This window comes from Crocuta crocuta, unplaced genomic scaffold (assembly GCF_008692635.1).
Source record: "Crocuta crocuta isolate KB4526 unplaced genomic scaffold, BGI_CrCroc_1.0 scaffold70, whole genome shotgun sequence".
Classification (NCBI taxonomy): Eukaryota; Metazoa; Chordata; class Mammalia; order Carnivora; family Hyaenidae; genus Crocuta; species Crocuta crocuta.
The window spans coordinates 547821-570061 of record NW_027528417.1 but is presented as its reverse complement, the minus strand read 5'-3'; the positions used below and the strand labels follow the sequence as shown (position 1 = coordinate 570061).

General features: G+C 48.9%; 1 protein-coding gene and 1 long non-coding RNA gene across 4 annotated transcripts in view; one reads left to right on the top strand and one right to left on the bottom strand.

Annotated features, from left to right (window-relative positions):
* The window catches only part of MYRIP (myosin VIIA and Rab interacting protein), a 263471-nt gene that overhangs the window by 13242 nt on the left and 227988 nt on the right, over positions 1–22241 (bottom strand). The window contains exon 11 of the mRNA XM_077754495.1: positions 3271–3465. Within this exon, the coding sequence (XP_077610621.1) occupies positions 3271–3465 (195 nt within the window). The remainder of the gene's footprint in view (positions 1–3270; positions 3466–22241) is intronic.
* LOC144223533 (uncharacterized) overlaps positions 10090–22241 on the top strand; it is a 13760-nt gene continuing 1608 nt past the window's right edge. The window contains exons 1-5 of one of the 3 annotated variants that reach the window (XR_013332726.1): positions 10090–10239; positions 12270–12378; positions 17078–17204; positions 18275–18365; positions 21941–22168. This is a non-coding gene — a long non-coding RNA (uncharacterized LOC144223533). Of the gene's footprint in view, positions 10240–12269; positions 12379–17077; positions 17205–18274; positions 18366–21940; positions 22169–22241 lie in introns of those variants that run through there. The other 2 variants (XR_013332725.1, XR_013332727.1) reach the window with 2 other exon arrangements.

The following is a 22241-nucleotide window of genomic DNA, read 5'->3' as shown; positions in this document are numbered from 1 at the left end:
GGGGGGAGGGGGAAGAGGTGGCTGACTTGTCCCTCCCACTCATCACCCTGCGTCAATCACAAGATGGCCTCTGTGGTCCCTACTGCTCACACCACAGGTCTGAGAACGGTCATGCTAGTCCTTGTGTTGACTCGTAGACCCATTTTCCACCCCTCTCAGCCCCACCCCGTCCACCTGTGTGGACCCCATCACCAGGGCGCCTTGCTGGCTGGGGCGGGTTTGGCCAGCGGCAGACACCAGCAGGAGATCAAAGGCAGGAGGAGAAAGACCTTCGTCTCCCGTAGCCCTGCTCGCTCTCTGTGTGGGCTTCCTGGCGACAGCTCCCTCCAGGGGGCGACCTCTGGCTCCAGCTCTCCATGGGCTACACCCTCAGGGGTGCAGACCCCGTGACCGCTCTCCCCGCCCCCGACTGCTACTCCCCGGGTGCTACAGCAGCCCTGAGCCTTACCCACACTTCCTGAAACTTGCTTTCCCAGCCAGGTCCCTGCGGGGACAGTGAAACCCTCCACCTCACAGCCAGAGCTTGGGGTGTGCAATCCAAGGCACTGAGCTCCCAGTGGTGCCCAGGGGAGGCTGCGATTGGCCCCAGGCTCCCCCTGCCTGCAGGGGAGACAAGAGCTGATTTCACAGAGCCAAGCCAGGCAGCAGGTGAGACTCGAGGAATTCTGAAATCCCCAAGCCCGACTCCCATTAAGTGGATCAACAAGGCACTTGGTGAAAGCAGGGGAAGGGCATTCTTTTGTTATCTTAGGTAGCTCTGAAACCTTCCCACGTCCTTTTAAAGGTGAAACATTCTCAAGCCAATGTTCCCTTTCATCTCTGAGTCCCCGGGCTGGTCCTCGGTAGCCAGCGTTCAGAAGGCCAGAAGCCGTGTCTCCGGGGCTATTTCTGACAGTCCCCATTCCTCGGCACAAAGGAGCCGGGCAGCGAGAGAGACAAGTGAGGGAGCCGTTCTTTAGCACACGGACAGACAAAAGCCCGGTTTCGTTACATCAGCTGCACCCAGAGGCCCGTGTCAGAAATCGGCCTTGCCCTTCTGCCGCTCGGCTGAATTCCATACTGGAAACCGCAGCGCCAAACCCACCCAGGGCTCTGTGATCTCTGTCTCTGAGGAGATAATGAAAAGAGCCCTCCCTTCTCTGACTCCAAACCCACGGAATTCAAAGGAACAGCGATGGAGTTTCTTCTGGGTGCGGTTTGAAGAGCTGGATGGTGGCGGGAGGGGGGCGGAGGGAGGAGCAGCTGACTCCTGGGGAACAGGGGAGGCATCTCGAGGGCTGGGCAGGGGTGAGATGGGTGCAATGCCAGCCTGCACTGCAGGTGCCTGCTGGGGCTGCCGGCCTCTCACGTCAGCAGGTACGTGCATGTGTTCTAACTGGGGGTGTTAAGGAGCCCGAGGAAGGGAGACATGGTGTGTGATGAAAGGATGCTACAGAATGAAAACCCCCACGAGGCCACTGCATTTGTCACGATGCCCCTTGGAGGGAAAAAAAAAAAAAAGCAGGCTGTTGCTTTAAGTCTGTGCCATGGGATCCACGCTTGTCATTTAAATCTGAATATTTCACCCGTTGCATGTTTTGCTTTAATCCGATACTTTGAAAAACCCACCCCCTTCCTGGAGAAGCATGTCTTGACTTTAACTTTTTCACCTCTGTGTGCCTAGGATCACGGCCATTTGAGGACTATCGGCACTTAATAGATAGATAAATAACAGAACTTATTACAGACATATCTAAAGAACAGAGACCTTACGCCTTAGAAGTAAAACATTTCTTCCTAAAAAAAAAGACTTCATTCGTCAGAATCTTCTATCAGGTGAACACATTCTCTGAGCACCTCTGTGTCCGGCTGTGGGCAGGGCTGGGCTTGTGATTGGCAAGGGCTGGGCTCATGAGGGACAAGACCCCGTTCGGCAGGGGCTATACATCTGCTGCCCGGTCTGGGGGTGGCTGCGCCTCCATTCGGCTCCTCTCCAACGTCTGACAACGTTTGGAGACATTCGATCGTCACAGTGAGGAGGGGGCTGTTCCCGGCATCTCGTGGGTAGGGGCCCGGGGTGCTGCGCATGCTGAACCACACAGGCGCCCCCCCCAACAAAGAATCATCGAACCCGAAATGTCGATGGTGCCGATGTAATGGGGACAGATGAACAGGTGGGAAGGGCAGCCAAGTGAGGCTAAGTGGCAGATGGATAGACCTCGGCTTAGGCTTTATGGGAACTCAAAGGGAGAGAGTCTTCAACTTTCAAGATAAAGCAACTACTGGCATTTTTTTTTTTTTTTTAACCTGGAGTCATTCTGATTTGTTGTCGTTTCAGCTTTTTGCAACAACTGCCTCTACCAACCGGTCCCCATCTCTGAGAACTGCGTTCCTGACGGCTCCCCAGAGTCAGGGCTTGTCCTGGCCAGGTCTGGGAAGGAGGGACCACCTGACTTCATTTGGCATTGTGGGCATGATGATGCCAGCTGGAGATGGTGACGGTGGCCCCTGTGGCTAATGTTCCAAATCTCTCTGTGTCACCCCCTTTCTGAATGGCAAATGCTCATCAGACATTTATTAGAACACTCAGCAATGGGCGTGGGTATTTATATGTAAGAATCTGCTCCCTCCTTCCTTTCTTCCTGAGCGAGGCTAGAAAAATCCACTACCAGCACACAGACCCGTAAGCAGGGCAGACCACTTGTGACCCAAGTTCCGTTGGCAACCACCCCCCTTCCCTCTAGCGGCACCGGCCGTGCTCCACCTGGATCCTCCCCGGGCCCCTTTCTAGTTTTGCACTGCCCCACCCCCGCTCCAGTGTGCTTGGGGTCCCCGCCGCTCAGCCCTACACCGAAGCCTGCCTTGGGCTACTCTAGACGCTTAGCTGGCTTGCCCAGAGACTGAAGTGCCTGCTGGCTGTGCGAGAGGCCAGCTCCTTTGCCTCAGCTCAGGACACCTCTCTGAGACGCAGCTGAGACCCCAGGGCTCCCTAGAGGTCAAAGCTCCTCTCTGTCTAAGGTCACGGCTTCGCTTGACTTCATAGCTTCCCCTAGTCCCTCCCCCTCCCTGACCAGCCCCCCAGGGGGTGCACTGCCCAAGGCAAGCCATCCTCTCCTCGGGGTCTGCTTCCGGAGAGCCCAGCCTGACACCCTCCCTGAGCACTATTTGCTACGGTGGTGGCGGTGGGGTGTGTGTGTGTGTGTGTCCTTGCACTGTCTGTGATGGGTCACAATGTCACCAGTTTCTTCTTCGCACGTCTCCCCGAGACGGGGAGCACCCGCACTGTCTTACGTTTTCTTCCAGGGAAGTCAGGTGCTCATCCAGTCTCACTTGGTCTGTCCCAAGAGGAAACGCCCCCTTCTCTCTGTCGGGAGGGACGGGCGGGAACTCCCAGGGCCCTGCGGACTCTGCTATCAGCTCCTCTGTGGCATTGATGACTTTCAGGACTTCTGTGGAGATGTTGCAGAGAGAAACAGCAGAATACTTCTGTTTGGTCCGATAACAGAAGGGGACAGAAGACAAGAACAGCACATTAACAACGACAAGGGAACTCTACATTGTCACGGTGCTCATCATGAGACTGATTCCACCCTGCCACACGTAAACATCGACGTGCCGAAGGAACAAGAGGCTCAGGAAATCCACCCAGAAGGGAGGCGCCGGAGGAGGCCTGCTGTGACACGGCCTCGCTTCTGTGACTCACACGGAGTTGACTTTTCGGGAAGGAAGGAGACCTCATGTGGAGGCTACCGTATCTCTGGCCCCTGCTGCTGGCTGCAGACACATTACCTCGTGGTTTGGACGGTATTCTGTGCCCTCAACAGAACTTCAGCCACAGACTCTGTCAAACTATGTCCATGGTGTCATCCGGGAGGGAGCTTTCTGGACTGGGCGTTAAGAGACCTGGGTTCTAGATCTGGCTCTACCTTCATTTAGTGTTGGGCTCTCGACCGAATTACTTCATGCCCCTGGAGCTGTTTTGTCATCTGCACAACGAGCCTGTTGGAAGAGTCTCCCCGCAGGGGTTCGGAAGCCCATTCTCCCTCGCTCTCCTCTACCGCAGAGGCGGGACAGAAGAACCCTCCGCTTCCCACCCCCCTGGTAGCCCCGGGGCAGGCATGGGACACAGTGGTGACCCGTGAGCCCGACAGGAAAGCCTGCTGAGGGTAACCCGGTGAAGAGATCTAGCTGCGCTTCTTCCCCACTTCTTTCTGCCTGGATCCCCGGTGTGCCGTTGAGACAGCGCTGAGGATGAACACCAAAATGCTGAGTCGGGTGGGGCAGAAAGACCGAAAGAGCCCGGCCCGGACAGCATAGGATCCGCTGAGCCCACTGTGAGCCACCGCCTGCCCCTGAACATCTTGTTACATGAGAAAATTAGTCCACTGCCCCTGCAGCCACTGCTGGCCAGGTTTTCTGTTATTTGCGGCTGAATATATGCCTCACTGACGCAAGTCACTTCCCTTCCAGCTTTGACATTCACGGCTGAAAGTGACGATCAGTCCAGGATCTGGGCCAAGGGCATTGAAGGGGCAGAGGCAACTCAACCACTAAAAATTATCTGCCTCTTTGAGTTCATCAGAACGTAGAACATCATTATAAGCTGGAGATGATTGTTTCTTGGTAGTAGTGGCTTCTACCTATAATTGAGTATATTTATCCCATCGAAGGGTTTGTAAATTGGAAGTCAAATATTGCTGACACACGTGTGTGTGTGTGTGTGTGTGTGTGTGTGTATTTACCATTAACCAGTAAAATGTTTCAAGAAAACCTGGAACTTTAATCTCTTTGGTACCTTCTAAGGTATCTTTCTGACTCATGTCTCCTGGCCAAAATATTAATGACAGCTATGGCTCGATTTTGCAAAAAGTGTTCCTCCAAGCAGATGCTACTGGAGGTTTTGTTTTGCTAGCAATGTTTTCTTAAATTTTTTAAATGTTTGTTTATTTTTGAGAGACAGAAAAAGAGAGAGAGAGACAGAGACAGAGCGTGAGCAGGAGAGGGGCAGAGAGAGAGGGAGACACAGAATCCGAAGCTGCTCCAGGCTCTGAGCTGTCAGCACAGAGCCCGACGCAGGACTTGAACTCACGAACTGCGAGATCATGACCTGAGCCGAAGTCCAATGCTTAATTGACTGAGCCCCCGAGGCGCCCCGGAGGATGTTTTGATACCCTTCCCAATTCACCAGGGAGTCAAAGTGTTTAAGTGACAAGTCAGTGGCGGAGTCCACAGTCTAGAAACTGGTGCTGGGCTTCCATGCAGAGGCACACGGTCTCCTATCTGTCAACTCTTTGTAGGGTTAGGGCACATGTGATCAGAAGGCCCCCCATCTAGCCCGTCCACTCCGCAACAGCTGCCTGACCCAAGAGCCAAACTTCTTTTGCTTCAAGGGATTTGCTACACACGCAAACGATTGGGTGTGGGGTGTCGCGAGAAGGGGATGGAAGGGCGGTGCCCAAGGGAGCGGCCAGTGCCACCGCTTCACCCGAGGGGCTTGCAGGGGCTGTGCCACCACGGTCCAGGGCGCTGTGACTGGACGTGGCACCCTGTGAAGACGAACGGGTCTCCAGACGATTCTGGCACCAAACATCCTGCACTGTTTGCTTACGCCCCTTTCAGAAAAGGCAACAATATGTCACCCTTCTCCGAGTAAGCAAGTTCATGTTTAGCAAGTCTAGGAGGGCAAGTGTGAAAATTCATACACAGTCCAACGAGTGCAGGGTCATTAAGGGGCCAGGGCTGTTCATGGAAAGGGCTTGAGAGCTTAAACAGAAGGGTAATCTGCATCCTGACTCCGACTGAACATGACCCACAAAGCGACGAGCTTGGATAACCCGTCCAAGCAACATGGACGGATCCCTGTTCCGCCCCAGCCAGTGTCGCCCATTCCGCCACAGGGGCTGCAAGCTGGGAGCCAAGTCTTGCCCGGAGTCCTGCTTTATGACGAGAATGCCTTCCTTGAGACATGCACTTCCCAGGTCTCTGCAGTCCCCACATAAGTCATTCTGCATATTTTATTGGGGACGGTCTATGGCGTGGAGGCTCCGCTCTAGGTGTGGGGATAAAGCAGTGCACACGGATGAAGTCCTGGCCCTCAAGGCGTGCCTGTAGCCCTCCCCCCCGCCACCGGACATGCTGACGTACTTTCCTGGCCCCTGAAGGCACCTGTATGTGCCGCTGAGTCCGAGTGTGGGGTCCCTGGCGGCTGGTCCGGGGAGAGCGCCACAGTTTCCCTGGGAAGATCTGTGGTCTGGGGGAAGCTCTGGAAAACTTCAGAAGTGAATTAACCGCCAGCTGGGGGAAGTGGCCCCAAATCAATGAATCAATCAATCAGTCAATCAATCACTCAGTCAAGTAAGTTAAGTATATGAGAACCGGACACGATCTCTCTGGGTGGTGAGCCAGTCGGCGGGACCACTGCCCCCGTCTGGTGGTGAGCTCTCCATGGGGACCCGCCAGCCTCTGCAGGGAATCAGGTGCTCGGCACCCACTACAAAGGACTCACTGGGCCCTTTGCTTGGATGTGGGGGTGGGTGCGCGCAGTGCACTGACCTGAGGTTAAGACACCTGGGGTGTAATTAGCCACCGGACAGGGGCAGGGCTCCAAGCCTCCCTGTTCCTTGGTTTACTCCCTGGTCCAGCTGAGGAGATCAGAAGATTTGTTCCGGGGCTGACGCTGCCTGGTTATGTAAATGTCCCGCTCCCTGCCCAGTCCAGATTTAAAAGTAGAAAGCACCTTGTACCATTACGTTAAATAAAGCTATATTTAGCACTGGACGGGAGCTTGTGCAGATGAAAAGCTGGTGTGGACGGGGTGCTGGCCGGCAGCCCTGCGTGTGGGAGAAGTGGAGAGAGAAAGGCTCCTCTGCTTCGCCGCTCACGGCCCCAGAGAGCGGGCTGAACGACACAGAGCCCGAAGAGAGCGACGGCGGCAGCTGACGCTTCTCGATTGTAATTGTAAGACGGGTCCAGTGTGACAGCTTCGGGGGATCAGGAGGGAGAGGTGAGAGTGTGGCCATCAGCAGACAGAACTGGGGCAACTACCAAACAGGAAGGTGGCCTCAAGTGTCCCCGCAGATGACAAATGAAAACGGCCGTGTGGTGACAAATTCAACCTCCTAGTGGTCAAAGAAATACAAATTAAATGGCAAATTTTATTAGGCACCAGAGACCCATGCGGTTCCCATTTTAAATGCTTGGGTGGGAGGCACCCGGCTGGCTCAGTCGGTTGAGCGTCCGACTTCGGCTCAGGTCATGATCTCGCGGTTCATGGGCTCGAGCCCCGCGTCGGGGCTGAGCTGTCTGTCTCTCTCGCTGCCTCTCCGTCACTCATTCTCTCTCTTTCTCTGTCTCTGTGTCTCTCTCAAAAATAAATATATAAACATTAAGAAGTTAAAAATAATAAATGCTTGTGAGTGCCAACATGACTCCGCGTAACCGGAGCATGGTTTTCGTGGCTGATCCGCCGTGGGATCTGTTTGCTTGGCTGCCCACACGCCTCGGTCTCCCAGCCACTGGCGGCCCCTGCTGAGAGCCCGAGCGGCCGCTGCAGGGTTCAGTCTGTGCCTCGGCCCCACGCGGAGCGTCACGTCCACAATGCCGACTTCACTGCCTCTGGGGCCGCGACGAGCAGCCCGCACCGGGGGTGCAGAGAGGGAGAGAAGCTCTCCTGGGTCCTCCGTCGCCCACAGGGCACAGGACAAGCAACCTCAACTGACACTCCTGTTTCCTGCCTGCCCGTAACCAACAACGGACCCACGCAGACCTCTCAGAGGGTTACGTTCCGCTCCGAGGTGGGATCCTGCCACGGGGGCCATTTCCAAGGGCCCAGGAGAGCAGAAGGGCGGGTCAGGACCCAAGTCGTAAACGCTATAGCTGTGTCATTCTGTCTCCAGGGACTGCAGAGAGAAGCAAGACCCCTTCCCTTTTTGCCTCACTCCCCACAAACTTTAGCCCTAGTGACCTGTCCATCCTGTCCCCGTGCGCTGCAGAGAAAGCACGTTGCCGTACAAATTCCTCTTCCACATGCCCTGCCTTAGACACTGCTTTCCAAAGGCCTGCGGGCTTCAGGGTGTTGCCCGGGGAGGCTCCGGGTCCGTAGAGGTCTACGGAAAAGGTTTCCATCCTAACCTCCAGCTGCCCTTGCTTATTAGCAAGCCTTGCAAGCTCTCCTGAGACTTTCTCTTTTTTCCCGCGTCATCATTCATTTCCGAGCTTTGTGCTGGACAAAGAAATGCAGACTCATTTCAAGCTGGAACGGACAGGAATGTTCCCTACCAGAATACCCCAAGCTTGCCAACCTGTGAGGAGCGGGGGTGGGCGAAGTGCCTGGCTTAATCGAGAGGGAACGCTGTGGATGCCAGAGGGCTGGTTCTGCCCGTGGGCGTGTCTGCCCGCTGCGGCTGGGCCAGAACAGACCCCACGGCTGGCTGCGTGTGATGACCTGGGGTGCGACAGAGGCCTGGGGGGTCTATTTATTTGTCTTGATATGAGTCTTGATATGATCTCATCGAAAACGAGGTGGGGGGAGCTTTGAGGAGTAAGTTATGTGTGCACGTGTCTGGGGCAGAAGAGGAATTTTTCTGGCTTGGGCAGTGGTCGGAGGCCCATCACATGAGTAGAAAAGCTAAACCGGTAGAAGCTGAGAGGCCATCGGCACTATGTGTTTGTGAGGTACGGAGGCAGGCAGTACGCTTTGAGGTCCGCGGGTCAATCCGTGAAACAGGGATGGGCAGTGGCCAGGGCCCCCGACTCTGGCAGGCTCTTGGAAAGGGCCTCCTTGCCCGCTGGGCTCAGCAGGCGTCCAGCCTACGGCTCATCGTTCTTTTAGAAGCCCGTCAAAATGCTTTAAAATCAGAAGGTGAAAAAAGAACTCTCAGGCCCAGAACGTTTCAATACATGATATTAATATATTGATCTGTACACCAACACAGCTGTAAGTAAGATCTGGTTTGTAAGCATGTTTCAGGGAGGAAAGGGCCCCTGAGTGCAAAGGTGCTTGGGCACAGGGAAGTCGTGAGTTGGCCTGGGTCAGCTGCTTGGAAGCCCCTCTGTGAGAAGGCACGTGGGCGGCAGCGGCTGGGTGAGACCCGTCCGATGGGGACACTGCTGTCCCCCCAGATATGAGTGAAGGCCCCGAGCAGGCCCCTAGGCAGGGGCTGTCCACTCGCACTTCGGAGAACCTTTCCTCGCTTCCCCCAAATGATGGTGGGAGACGGTGGGTGTGGGTGCTGTGGTCCTGGGGCTTCCTACCGAGGATGGATGCCAATGTGGCCTCCTCACTGCACACGCCAGACCATGGGGCTTGGGAAATTCGGTTTACACGTCTGTGACACTTTGGGCAAAGAGCTTAACCTCTCTGAGCCTCAGCGACACTTTGGGCAAAGAGCTTAACCTCTCTGAGCCTCAGCTGTGAAACAGAGATAACACCATCTAGCTCAAGGGGCTTTTGAGATTAAATCAGACAGTGTATGTCAGTGTCCACACGGTGTCTGTGGNCACTGGCTCTAGACGGGCCTGTTACTGGTGATGCTCTTGAAACCTCTTTCCTTGCCGACGTGGTGTCGTGAAGAATGCTTTTTATTGTTCTTTACTGTAAAAAGTTAAACTTGGCTGCTGTCTCCCAGTTCTTTTCCCTTGCCAACTAAGAATATCTTAAAAAGAAAAAGCCACTATGATCCAGTATTGCCTACCGCCACCACACTTTCCTAAAGAAGGGGTAACCTAACATCAAATAGGGGGCGCCTGGGTGGCTCAGTCGGTCGAGCGTCCAACTCTGGCTCAGGACGTGGTCTTGAGGTTTGTGGGTTCGTGTGCTGACAGCTCGGAGCCCGGAGCCTGCTTCGGATTCTGTGTCTCTCTCTCTCTCTGCCCCTCCCCCAGTCGCGCTCTCTTTCTCTCTCTCAAAAATGAATAAACATTAAAAAAATGTAAAAAAAAAAAAAAGAACATACTATCACAATATAGAATGATCTGTCCTGAGACACAACAGTAGGTGACCTGACATGGACACGGACAGCCCCTCCCCCGGCACGCACACACATCCCCCACCCTGTACTTCCCTCTGGCTGCAAGCAGACTGAACCGTATACACCGATAATGCCATGAACACAAGGTACGCGGCTGCCTAGCTGGGAAACCGAACGACCGGGCCTCGAACACTGTCTGCTATTTCTCATCGGCACTAGTTTAATGCAAGCCTTCAGGAACAGTCCACTCTGCGCAGGGGCCCTGGCATGGAGCCCTGCCGGGGATGCAGAGGTGAGTAAGCCGAGCTCCCTGTCCCCTGGGAGCAGAGAAGGGAGAAGGCCGCGAAGGCCAACAGCAGGCAGCAGAAGAGCGGTCCTACCTGCACCGAGAGCCACAGGCTGCAGGCCTGCAGAGGCTGCACCCATCGGTGACTCTGGGGTTGGTCTGGACGCACAAGAAAGAGGTGAAGAAACGGCGAAGTTGAGCTTCCAGCCTTAGCCGGAAGGCACAGGCCTCGGGGGAGGCCTAGGGACGGGAGGCGGGGGCGGGGCAGTGCCCTGAGGGCCAAGCTCAGGAGTTAGGGCTTTGTGCTCCTGGCGAGCGGGCCATGGGTCCCTGCGCCGCACTGTTCAAGAGCTGGCACCTCCTGAGCACCCACTGCGGCCCGAGCTCTGGGAGAAGGCTGTACTGGCCTTGCCTCCCTGGCGCTTCCTGACCGCCGTCGGACACACGGATGCTGATCACGTCTCACAGATGAGACGAGCCTCCGGGGGGGAGGTTTGCTCCGAGGGAGTTGGCGTGGCACCCAGATCTGCCCGACTGCGAGCCCGGGTCCCTCACACGCCCCACGAGGGGCTTAGGCTTCAGGAAGGCAGTGGGACTGGCAGAAGGACAGCCTGAGGGCGGGGGAGGGCCCGGGGCAGAGAAGAGCCGAGGAAGCTGTTAGCGCAGCCGGAACCCAAGGTCCCCGGGGAGGGTGGGGCAGCTGCGTGGAGGAGCAGTGTTCTGGAAGGGTCGCTGAGAGCATGCTGCAGCTGCGGAGTGGGGAGGGCGCCAGCAGGTCAGGCGGTGATCCCGGCAGAGCGAGCAGAGCGAGCTGGCGCTAACTGATGCCAGTGAGGAGGCTTCAGTGCCCGCAGAGAAAGCAGGGTTCACCGGGCTCTTGGAATAAGGGAAAATATAATATTTCAAAACTCCTTTTTTTAAGTTTACTTCTTTATGGGGGGGGGGGCAGAGACAGAGAGGGAGACAGAGAATCCCAAGCAGGCTCTGAGCCGTCAGCATAGAGCCTGACGTGGGGCTCAATCTCATGAACTGTGAGATCATGACCTGAGCTGAAATCAAGAGGCTGCGCTTACCTGACTGAGCCCCCGGCGCTGTGCCCCAAAGCTCCTTGCTGACACCAAGAGACCAAGATCACCGACAGCCTCCAGGTCGTCTGCTTAGTCTTTACTCTGAATCTATCATTTCTGATGCCAAGTGTCCTGAGCGGACTGGGGGACACAACCTTCCGAGCTGGCTTTGGTCAAAAGCGAAGATGGCAAACGTGTGGGGCCCCCAGTGCTGCGTGCAGCCCGCGATAAGCGAATGTCCCCCGGGGGCTCAAAGGAGGAGGGCATCCTGGGCATCAGAAGAAAGGACTTTAACAGGGCTTGCGTTTGAACACAAATGGGTATTCTCATGCACCACCGGAAAGCCCTTCATGAGCTCATGGTGCATCAAACACTTACGGGGCCCCTGCTGAATGCTGCTCCCCAGCCCCCTCCAGGGGGGAACAGAAGGAGAAAGAAGGCAGCCAACTCAGAGCAAACTGAGTCCATCCGGGCTTCTCATTACCGCATGTGGGCCTCACAACACCTGGACGTGGCTGATGGTTTAATTCCATCTTTAGAGATGAAGAAACTATGGCTCAGTGAGGAAGACGCAGAGCTGGGATTTGAACCCAGAGACTTTGGTCTCCGAATGCTCCTTCTTCCGTGCGCATAATTCCTGGGACCCAAGGGTCTGTAGAAAGTGATGGTGGCACTGAACGGTATTGAATTATCAGGTCAGTGAGTAACAGATCAGAGAGAGAAGGGCCTCAGGCGGGGAGCCTCAGGTCCATTCTGCAGCCCTTACTGGTTCACATCCATAAGAATGAAGAATCAGCTCCTTGATTTGGCCACACCAACCACCAAGCCAATAGAGCTTGATCTGCCCCTGGTGCCAAGCCCTGGGTCTGAGGCTTACTGAACCCACGAGGACTGAGGAACCAAGGGCACTCAGTGAAAACGACACGGTGGTCCAGACTTGACGGTCTCCTCATTGCTTTTCTGTCCCAGCTTACAGATGCTGTCTTGGCCTGAAGAAACGTTTCCACCAAACAACAAGACGAAGTAAGGAAATTTGTCCACATGCCCTGATTTCATGTATTTTTCCCTCTTTTCAAAGGTAAGAAAAGAAACTCCATATGTCCTCTTAAATAGCTGGCAGAAGTCTGCTAGAAAAATTGAATGCAAATACGTTTCAGCTCTCATAAAACAGAAGGCACTCTGGCGATGCCTCTACAGCCCGTCAAAACATGAACAGACTCCTGTCCCTGAAGTGACTAGATGCAAGAGAATTGCAGAAAGAAACTGGAGCACAAACCTAATAAATTAGCATATGTAATAAAACGAAGCTACGAACCATAACAGAGATTAAAGAACTGGCCTCTTGGAATGTTTAGGTTCTTAAATCATCTAGGTTTTAATGGTCAAGGCCATTTATGAAAGAAATAAATATTTCCTTTTTTTTTTTTTCTGAGAAAGAGTGAGTGAGCATGTGAGTGAGTGCAGGAGGGGCAGAGGGAGGAAGAGAAAGAGAGAGAGAGAGAGACAGAGAGACAGAGAGACAGAGAGACAGAGAGACAGAGAGAGAATCTTAAATAGGCTCCATGCCCAGCTCAGAGCCCAATCTGGGGCTCGATCTCACAACCGTGAGATCCTGAGCTGAGCCACAACCAAGAGTGAGATGCTGAACCGACTGAGCCACCCAGGTGCCCCAAGACTTCCCTTTTTAATGGTGATTACGAAAATGAATTTTTGAAAATCTGCTATCTGCAGTTTTGCGCCAGAATTAAACTTACTGGTCTGTATGTCTTCCTGAGGTCATTTTCTTGTCCTTCCTGGATGGATCCCTGTTGTTTGATGCTGGCCGCCTGAGCAAGGCCACGCCAGGACTCGTAAGGGCGACAGAGGCGGGGGTGCCGGGGCCATTACCTTTGACCCAGCTTGACTTGCTGGTCACGTACAGCAGGCAGGACTTCCTTTCTCAGCTGAGGAGGTGATCATGGTCATCAATCTTTTTTGCTTTTCCACACTTACTGTCTGTTCCTCAGGAAATGGTTCCTGGGCGCCTGGTGGCTTATTCAGTTAAGCGTCTGACTCTTAGCTTCTGCTCAGATCATGATCTCACAGGTTGTGAGTTCGAGCCCCGGACCAGGCTCTACGTCGACAGTGCGGAAATGGCTTGGGATTCTCTCTCTTCCCCCCTCTCTCTGCCCCTCCCTAGCTGTTCCCTCTCTCTCAAAATAAATACATAAAAACTTTAAAAAATTAGTTCCTGATCCCGACTGGAAACATTTCTCCCCTGTTGGCAGTAGCTGGGGCCAGGCTCACATCTACAGAAGCCTGGTGGGCGCTCCCTGGGGAAGAGGTGGCGCACGGCAGCCTCGGTGATCCTGGTAAATGTAAGGCCCTCCTTGTCACCGCCCTGCTGACACCTTCCCACGTGCCCCCGGTGTCAAAGCGGAGGTTCTCTGCACGGCCCTCTGTCACCTTCCCCACGGCCCTCCCCTTTGCCACGTTGCTCTGGCCACCCTGGCTCTTTAACTGCTCCTTAAACCTGTCCAGGTCCTTTCCAACATCAGGCCTTGCTTGTGTTCCTCTGCCTGGAAAGCCCTTCCTTTCAATCTTTGACTTTTTCCTTCCTGCCCTTCAGGTCTCAGTCCAGGGGACACGTGGCCAGAATGGCGGCTGAGGAGACCCTCCAGGACTCACCCTCCTCCCAGCTCCCTCCCATCACTGCCCTGCCTCACCTTCTTTTGAGCCCTTATCTCTATTTGACATCTTCCCCTGAACTTGTTTACATCTTTCTCAGCCTTCTCCTCCAACAGAAGGTAAATTCCACGAGGCAGGGAACTTTTCTCTCTTTTCCCTGCTGTGTTGCAGCTCTTGGAATAGTTCAACAATTATTTGTTGAATAAATGGCAAATGAACAGGGATTCAGACTCCAGAGCTTTAAACTTTCTTTATTGTCTCCTGTAAGTACTGGTGAGCCCGTAGACCTGGCAGATCCATTCATTCCTTCACTGGAGGGAAAATTAAGGACCTTCTTTTCTCGATACATCTTCCTGTCTCCCAAATAACTAGGGAATATTTGTCCCAACATCATTTATCAAGAAGTGCTCTTTTTCCAAACGTGGGTGGGAGGTGGGTGGGAATCATGAGATAAATCATGAATTAAATTTTAATATATTTTAGGCCATACTTCTGGACTATTCATTATATCTTATATCACTATCTCACAAATTTAATTACTATGCCTTTGTTTATTTTTTTAAATTTATTTATTTTGAGAGAGAGAGCGAGCACAAGCAGGGGAGGGGCAGAGAGAGGGACAGAGAGAATCTCTATACCATCAGCACAGAGCCTGACATGGGGCTTGAACCCATGAACTATGCTGAAATCAAGTCGGATGCTTAACTGACACCCAGGTGCCCTTTCTATTTTATTTTTTAAAGTAGACTTCATGCCCAGCACCGAGCCCAACTCAGGGCTTGAACTCACAATGCTGAGATCATGACCTAAGCTGAGATCAAGAGTTGGATGCTTAACCGACTGAGTCACCCCTAATTACTGTGAGTTTAAAGCATACTGTAATATCTTAACACAAGGGTCATCCATTAGTTTTCTAAACATTTCTCAACTATTCTTAACTTTTTTTCCTATGAGATGATTTTTGAATCCATTTGAAAAGTTAAGAAACATCTGGTTCAGATGTTGATTTGACCAACATTAAACTTCTACCCTAATTTTGGAAGAATTCACTTTACATTATCTTTCCTTCCATCAGACTGCTAGGTTTCCTGGAGAACTGCAGTTTTCTTAAGTTTTAAGAAATTGTATGTATGTATATATATATACATACATACAATTTGTTTCCATTTTATGTGCTCTCCCCAACTCCCAAACTTGGTTTGCTAAACTAGAAACCCGATATGAGGAGTCGTAATGTCAATCCTAGAATTGACACTTGAGCTGTTCTTATGTAATTATGCTGAACGATGTGGATTTACGAATGTACATGCTACTAACAGACCTTTTCTTCGAACAGAATGGGTTTTTATCTTGCATTTATTTGTGCTCAAGCTTACTTGCTCTTTATGTCTCAGGTAAATGTTCGTGATCTCTGATCTCAGCCAGGCCTTCCTTGCTGTGTGGGGATCCTTTCTATTTGTCCACACTGTTTCCTTTCCCATTCTCTGCCAGAGCTATTTCAAACCTTGAAATTTCAATTCTGCTACCCCCCTCACCTTCAGAAGACAGATTTGCCTTCTAGGTCATAGAGTGGGAGAAAAACACAGAACATAAAACTTCTCCAACTTCCTGACATCACATTTATGCACTTACTCGTATCTGGACCAAATCTGTCTGCTATTCCAGTGCTGACGCCCCATCTGTTTTCTGGACCCCATTCCCCCCCATTCCCCTGAATCTCTTCTTGTTGGACAGGAAGTCATTGTTTCCCTACAAGAATAATGCACTGCTTGGTGAACTGCACTGATAGACCCTTGGCTGCCTGTTCAGTTTTCCCGTAGGATCAAGGATGGAAAGCACAATTGCTGGATCAAATGCTATGTGCACTTCCATTGCTCGGAGCTACCCAGTTACCAGTGCTGCTAACATGTGCCCCCACTATTCTGTGTCTATTAGACTGCCTCTTCCCCTGAACTCTTACCGACTTTAGTTATTGTTCCTTTTAAGCGTCCAATTTGTTAGGCAAAGTGACATTTCGTTATTTCAATTTGTGTTTCTGTTGCTTGTCTAAACGAATGACGAACATTGCCCTGTTCATGGCTGTCTTCCCAGAGCCTCACTGTGCACTTGCTGAACGGGAAAGATGAATGTGCAAACCATATGCTAAGTTCTGGGCTAGGTGCTATATTGAATACAGCTGAAATACAGATGAAGGTGAACATTTTTTTTCACATACTTATTGGTTGGTGGTCATTCACATTCTTTCTCTTCCATCCTTCCTTCCTCCTCCTCCTCATCCTCCTTCTTTTTTTTTTTTTTTGGTGAATTGCTTGCTTATGTGCATTGCCCTTTTATCTATTAGCGTTATGAAGTAATTAATTCTCTGCCCATTATATATACCATATATATATATATATATACCATTGAGTATTCCTAGTTGAGTATATGAAGGTTTATTTCTGGGCTCTTGATTCTGTTTCATTGATCTATATGTTTCTGCTTATGCTAGTGCCATACTATTTTCACATCAAGAAGTGCAATGCGTCCAGTTTTGTTCTTCTTTCTCGGGACTGGTTTGGCTATTTGGGGTCTTTAGTCATTTCATACAAATTTTAGGGCTGCTTTTTTCCTTTTCTGTGAAAAATGTTATTGGAATTTTGATAAAATTTTGATAGGGACTGCATTTATTCTATAAATAGATTTGCATAGTATGAACATTTTAACAATATTAATTCTTCTGATCCATGAACATGGGGTATTTTTCCATTTGTTTGCATCTTCTTCAGTTTATTTCATCAAAGTCATAATTTTCAGAGTGCACATCTTTCACTTAGTTGGTTCAATTTATTCCTAAGCATTTATTGTTTTTTATGCTAATATGAATGAGATGATTTTATTTCTTTTACAGATGTTTCTTTGTTAGTATTTAAAAACACAACTGACTTCTGTGTGTTGATTTTGTATCCCACAAATCTACTGAATTCATTGGTTAGTGCTAACAGTTTTTTGGTGGAGTGTTTAGGGTTTTCTCCATACAGGATCATATCACCTGCAAACAATGACAATATTACTTCTTCCTTTCCAAATTGGATGCATTTTATTTCTTTTTCTTGCCTGATCATTCTGCACAGGACTTTATGTACTATACAGAAAAGGAATGGTAAGAGTGGGCACCTTTGTAAAAGAGGAAAAGCTTCCAGTTTTTCACCACTGAGTATGATGTTAGCTGTGGGCTTGTCATCTGTGAGGCATGTTGAGGTATGTTCCTTCTATATACGATTTGTTGAGAATTTTTATCATGAACGCGTGATGAATTTGGTCAAGTGCTTTTTCTGTATCTACTGAGAGGATCAAGATTTTTATCCTCATTATATTAATGTAGTGTATTATATTTATTGGTTTGCATATGTTGAACCACCTTCGCATCCCAGGGATAAATCCCACTTGATCATGGTGTATGATTCTTTAATGTGTTGTTGAATTCAGTGTGCTAATGTTTTGTTGAGAATATTTGCATCTATATTCATCAGGGATATTTGTCTGTAGTTTATAGTGCCCTTATCTGACTATGGTAAAAGGGTAATGCTGGCCTCCTAAAACCAGTTTGGGAGTACTTCCTCCTCTTAAAGTTTTTGCAAGATTTTAAGAAGGACTGGCATTAATTCTTCTTTAAACGTTTGGTAGAATGAACTGCTGTGCCATCTGGCCCTGGAGTCTTCTGTTTTAGGAGGCTTTTGATTACTGATTCAGTACTCATTATTATCTATTTAGATTTTCTATGTTGAATCACGATTTTTCTTCATGATTCAGTTTTGGTACGTTGTGTGTTCCTGGAAATTTATTCTTTTTTTTTCTAGGTTATCCAGTTTGTTGGCATATAATTGTTCATAGTATTCTCTCATGGTACTTTGTATTTCTATAATATAGGTTGTAATGTCTCCTCTTTCATTTCTGATTTTATTTGAGTCTTTTCTCCTCTTTCTTAGTCTAGCTAAAGGTTTGTCCATTTTTTTACCCGCAAAACCAGCTCTAGTTTCATTGATCTTTTCTTTTTTAAAAATGTTTGTTTGTTTGTTTATTTATTTATTTTGAGAGAGAGAGAGGGAGAGGGAGAGGGAGGGAGAACAAGAGCACATGCATGGGGGAGAGGCAGAGAGAGACAGAAGAGAGAGAATCTCAAGCAGGCTTCGGGTTGTCAGTATGGACCTTGACGCAGGGCTCAGTCACACCAACAGTGAGATCATGACCTGAGCTGAAATCAAGAGTGGGGTACTTAACTGACTGAGCCACCCAGGTGCCCCTTTTTCTTTTCTGTTCTTTTCTTTCAGTATTTTGAATACATCATTCCACTCCATCTTGGGCTGTAAGGTTTCTGCTGAGAAATCTGCTGATGGCCTTATGAAGATTCTCTTATAAGTGGTAAGTTTGTTTTTTTGTTTTTTTGTTTTTTAATCCTGCTGTTTTTTGGATTCTCTTTTGGTCCTTCATTTTTGTTAGTTTTAGCATTATGTGTCTTGGAGAAAATATTTTTGACCTTTTTGGGGACTTATGAGCTTCATTACCTTGGATGGTCAAATCTTTCCTCAGATTTGGGAAGTTTTCAACCATTATTTTTTTAAGTATGTTTTTTGCTCCTTCTACCTCTCTTTCTTGGTCTCTAATAATTCACAGATTGCTTCTCTTGATGGTATCCCATAGTTCATAGGCTCTCTTCACTTTTTTTTCATTCTTTTTCCTTTGTTCTTCTCTGGTTGGATACCTTCCAAGGTCCTGTCTTATAGTTCACATATTCTTTCCTCTGTTTGATCCATTCTGCTCTTGATACTTTCTACTTCAGCTTTCATTTCATTCATTGTCTTCTTCAGCTCCAGAATTTGTTTGATTCCTTCTTATGATTTCTGCCTCTTTGTTAAACTTCTCATTTTGTTTTATGCACTGTTTTCCTAACTTTGTTGAATTGACTTTCTGTATTTTCTCATGGCTCACTGAGCTTCCTTTAAATGCTAGTTTGGGTGCCCGGGTGGCTTAGTCAGTTGAGCATCTGACTCTTGATTTCTGCTTAGGGCATGTCCCAGGGTCGTGGGCTTGAGCCCTGCATCAGGCTCTGTGCTGAGTGTAAAGCCTGCTTGGGATTCTCTTTCTCCTTCTGCTCCCCACTTGCATGTGCTTTCTCTTTCTCTCCAATAAACAAACAAACAAATACATAAATATATAAGCTGNGCTGGCAGTCAGCACAGAGCCCGACGCGGGGCTCGAACCCACGAACCGCGAGATCATGACCTAAGCGAAAGTCGGACGCTTAACCGACTAAGCCACCCAGGCGCCCCTTAAATAAGCTGTTTTGAATTCCTTGTCAGGTAAATCACAGATCTCCATTACTTTGGGGTCAGTTACTGGAAGGTTATTATGATCCTTTGGTAGTGTCATATTTCCTTGATTTTTCATGTTCCTTTAGTCTTGTGTTGCTGTCTTTGCATTTGATTGGAGTCACCTCCTCTAATCTTTACCGACTGACGTGAGGAGAGAAATATCTTCCATCAGCCTTAAGAGGGATTCTGAGGCCTTCTCAGACCTTCTAAGGATACTCCTGCTCTCCACTTCTTCCTCCCTCCTGAGGCAGAATTCTTAAGTTTGTATGCCTTCTCTCAGTTCTGCAGTGCTGGGTGCTGACAGCCTCCCTTTTGCTTTCCCAAAGGCAGTGCTGTTATCAAGTTTGTGGCCTCTCCCTTGCTCACAGGTTCAGTCTTGCTTTGTGCACATGCTTACTAGCCATCTGCCAAAGCTTGCTCTTATTACAGCCACTGGAAATGCACACAGGGATCCAGTCATGGGGTGGGGATGTTTGTGGGTAAGGCACACAGAGCACGGGGGGGGGTGGTGGTGGTGGTGGTGGAATGTCTGTGGGTGGTTGGAGGAATCTGTAGATGAGGTGTCCTAGTGGTGAGCAGGCCTCTAGATGGAGTCTAGGGGGCAGTTAACAGGATCTGAGTCCATTTGATACATTCTGAGCCCTGGCTGCTGTTCTTATAGCTGCTCACCATCCCCTACTCATGTAGCTTATGACTCAGTATTCTGGATGGGGCAAGCAAAAAATGGATCTCTTTAGTAGTGTCCTGCATCTGGGTAAGCAGGGTGTTCACTCACATGCTCTTACTTTCCCTCATGGGAGAAACCATGGGCAATGTGCCACACTGGGGGACGGGTGAGGTGGGTAAAGTGAAACTATCACTTCTACCCTCTCCAATGTGTCCAGTCTTGGGTTTGTTTTTGCTCCAACAGTGTGTTGGAACTTCTCTGATGGACTCCTAGATTTCCACATTCCTACTGCATGTGTGTAATTGTCTAGGTCAGTGTTCCCTAGGGGCTTCTAGACCATGGCTGAGAGGGGCTGCAGTGGCTCATGGGACACATCAGGTCCACAGCTGGGGCTGGGGTCCGTATTCCTATTACTTGATGCATAAGTGAGTGAGACTCATCCTGGGACTCTATCCAAATCATTTTCATCCTTTCCAGTTTTATGGAGAGCAGCACACAGTTTTCATCAAATTTCTAAAGAGATCAGCAAACCTCAAAAGGCTAACAGCTTTTATTGTTACTTTACTGTTACCCATTACTGTTGAGTTTTTATCTTCCTATTTATCAGCTATTCTTCACTCAATATTTATGAATTTCCTACTATATGTTAAATGCCAATCTAGGAATTTATTGAAATAATTATGTTTGCTCCCTTTAATCTGTGAATTTAATGAAAAATATTAATGGGTTTCTTAAAATTGATGTAATTACATTCCTAGACAAAATCCTACTTGGCCAGTGTAAATTATTATTTTAATATGCAGTTGGAAACCACTTGTTAACATATTAATAATTTTTGAATGTTTATCAGCCAATGAGATAGTATGTAAATTTTTGGTGGTATGTGATCTTTGGGTTAGACTCAAAGTGTTTAAATAAATAAATAAAGTGAGCTTGTATACCTTTAATTTTTTAATGTTAAATCATATGGGAGTAATTAGTATCATGAATGATTAATGGATTTTATTGGCAAGATTACGGGGACTATCTTCTTTGTGACAATAATTCTTTGACCACTTTGCCCATTTTTTCTGTCTGGGTTTTATAGTTTGTTTTGCTCATTTACTTCTTTTAAAATACTCAATATTTAAAAAATCATTACAAATATCAAGTAATTCGCCTATAATTTTAAATAAATCTTAAAGACACACATGCTTATTTTTCAAATGTATGTACATGTTATTTTGATTAACAAGATAAACATTTATGCAAAACCATTTATGCAAAACCATTTGCATTCATAACTCATCATATATTGATTTGATCAACAGTAAAATATTATGATATTCAAGACATTTTTGATATTTACAATGAGTTCCCATTCAGGAAAAACTCTCTAGGTGCTTTGAGATGAATATCCTTTATCAGAATTATCTAGTCCGTGGAGAGTGTTGTTTTTTTTTTTAATGGACTATATGTTGAATGTTTCCAAGGGCCATTTTGGCACCAGTGGGATTATCACATGTTTTTAAAAAACAGTATTTACTAAGCAATTTATTAAATCAGTGGGGTGTCCTGCTATTAACTCCAGTTTTGCATTCTCAGAATAAATGTATTAGTTGTGTGGGCATGCGATTCTAATATTGCAACATTTAGTTTGCTAATATTTTATTAAGGATTTTGGTATTTGTGTTGGTAGGTCAGACTGGTATATATTACTTTTCATATTCTCTCCACCCAGAAATGTTTTCCAGGAGCACAATCCTACTCCTTCGTACCTCCTATGGCCCTGTTTCCCCCCAGGTCATCCTACTTTCGAGCTTTTGTGGGCCTAGAACTCTGAACCAGTGCCTTGTTTTTTAGACTTTTCTATTTGCAACCTTCTAGAGCAACTCTGCCTTTCTCTCTTCAAACCACAGCCGTCCTATGTCCCATTCCATTGCTGTGGCTGAGGCAACCTGTTTTTCTTGGCCTTTCAGATAATACCTACATTTCACAGGGACGTTAAGGAATCTTCGCACTGGATTCTGGACAATCTTTCTCTAGTGCTTAGTTCATCTTCTGCCGAAAGAAGATGATGTTTTGCTGAAACCCTGGTGATCCAGGAGAGAACTTGGAACTCTTCCCAGGCAGGAAGGCCCCTCCCCCCACACACAGGATATGGTTGTGGGAGTCAGTGATGCCAATGACATCCTGAGGGGTATGGAACCTTCTTCCCTGTTCAAGCACCGTGGATAAGAGCTGTAGCTCTGAGAGGACAGCTGAGGCTCCTTTCTCCCC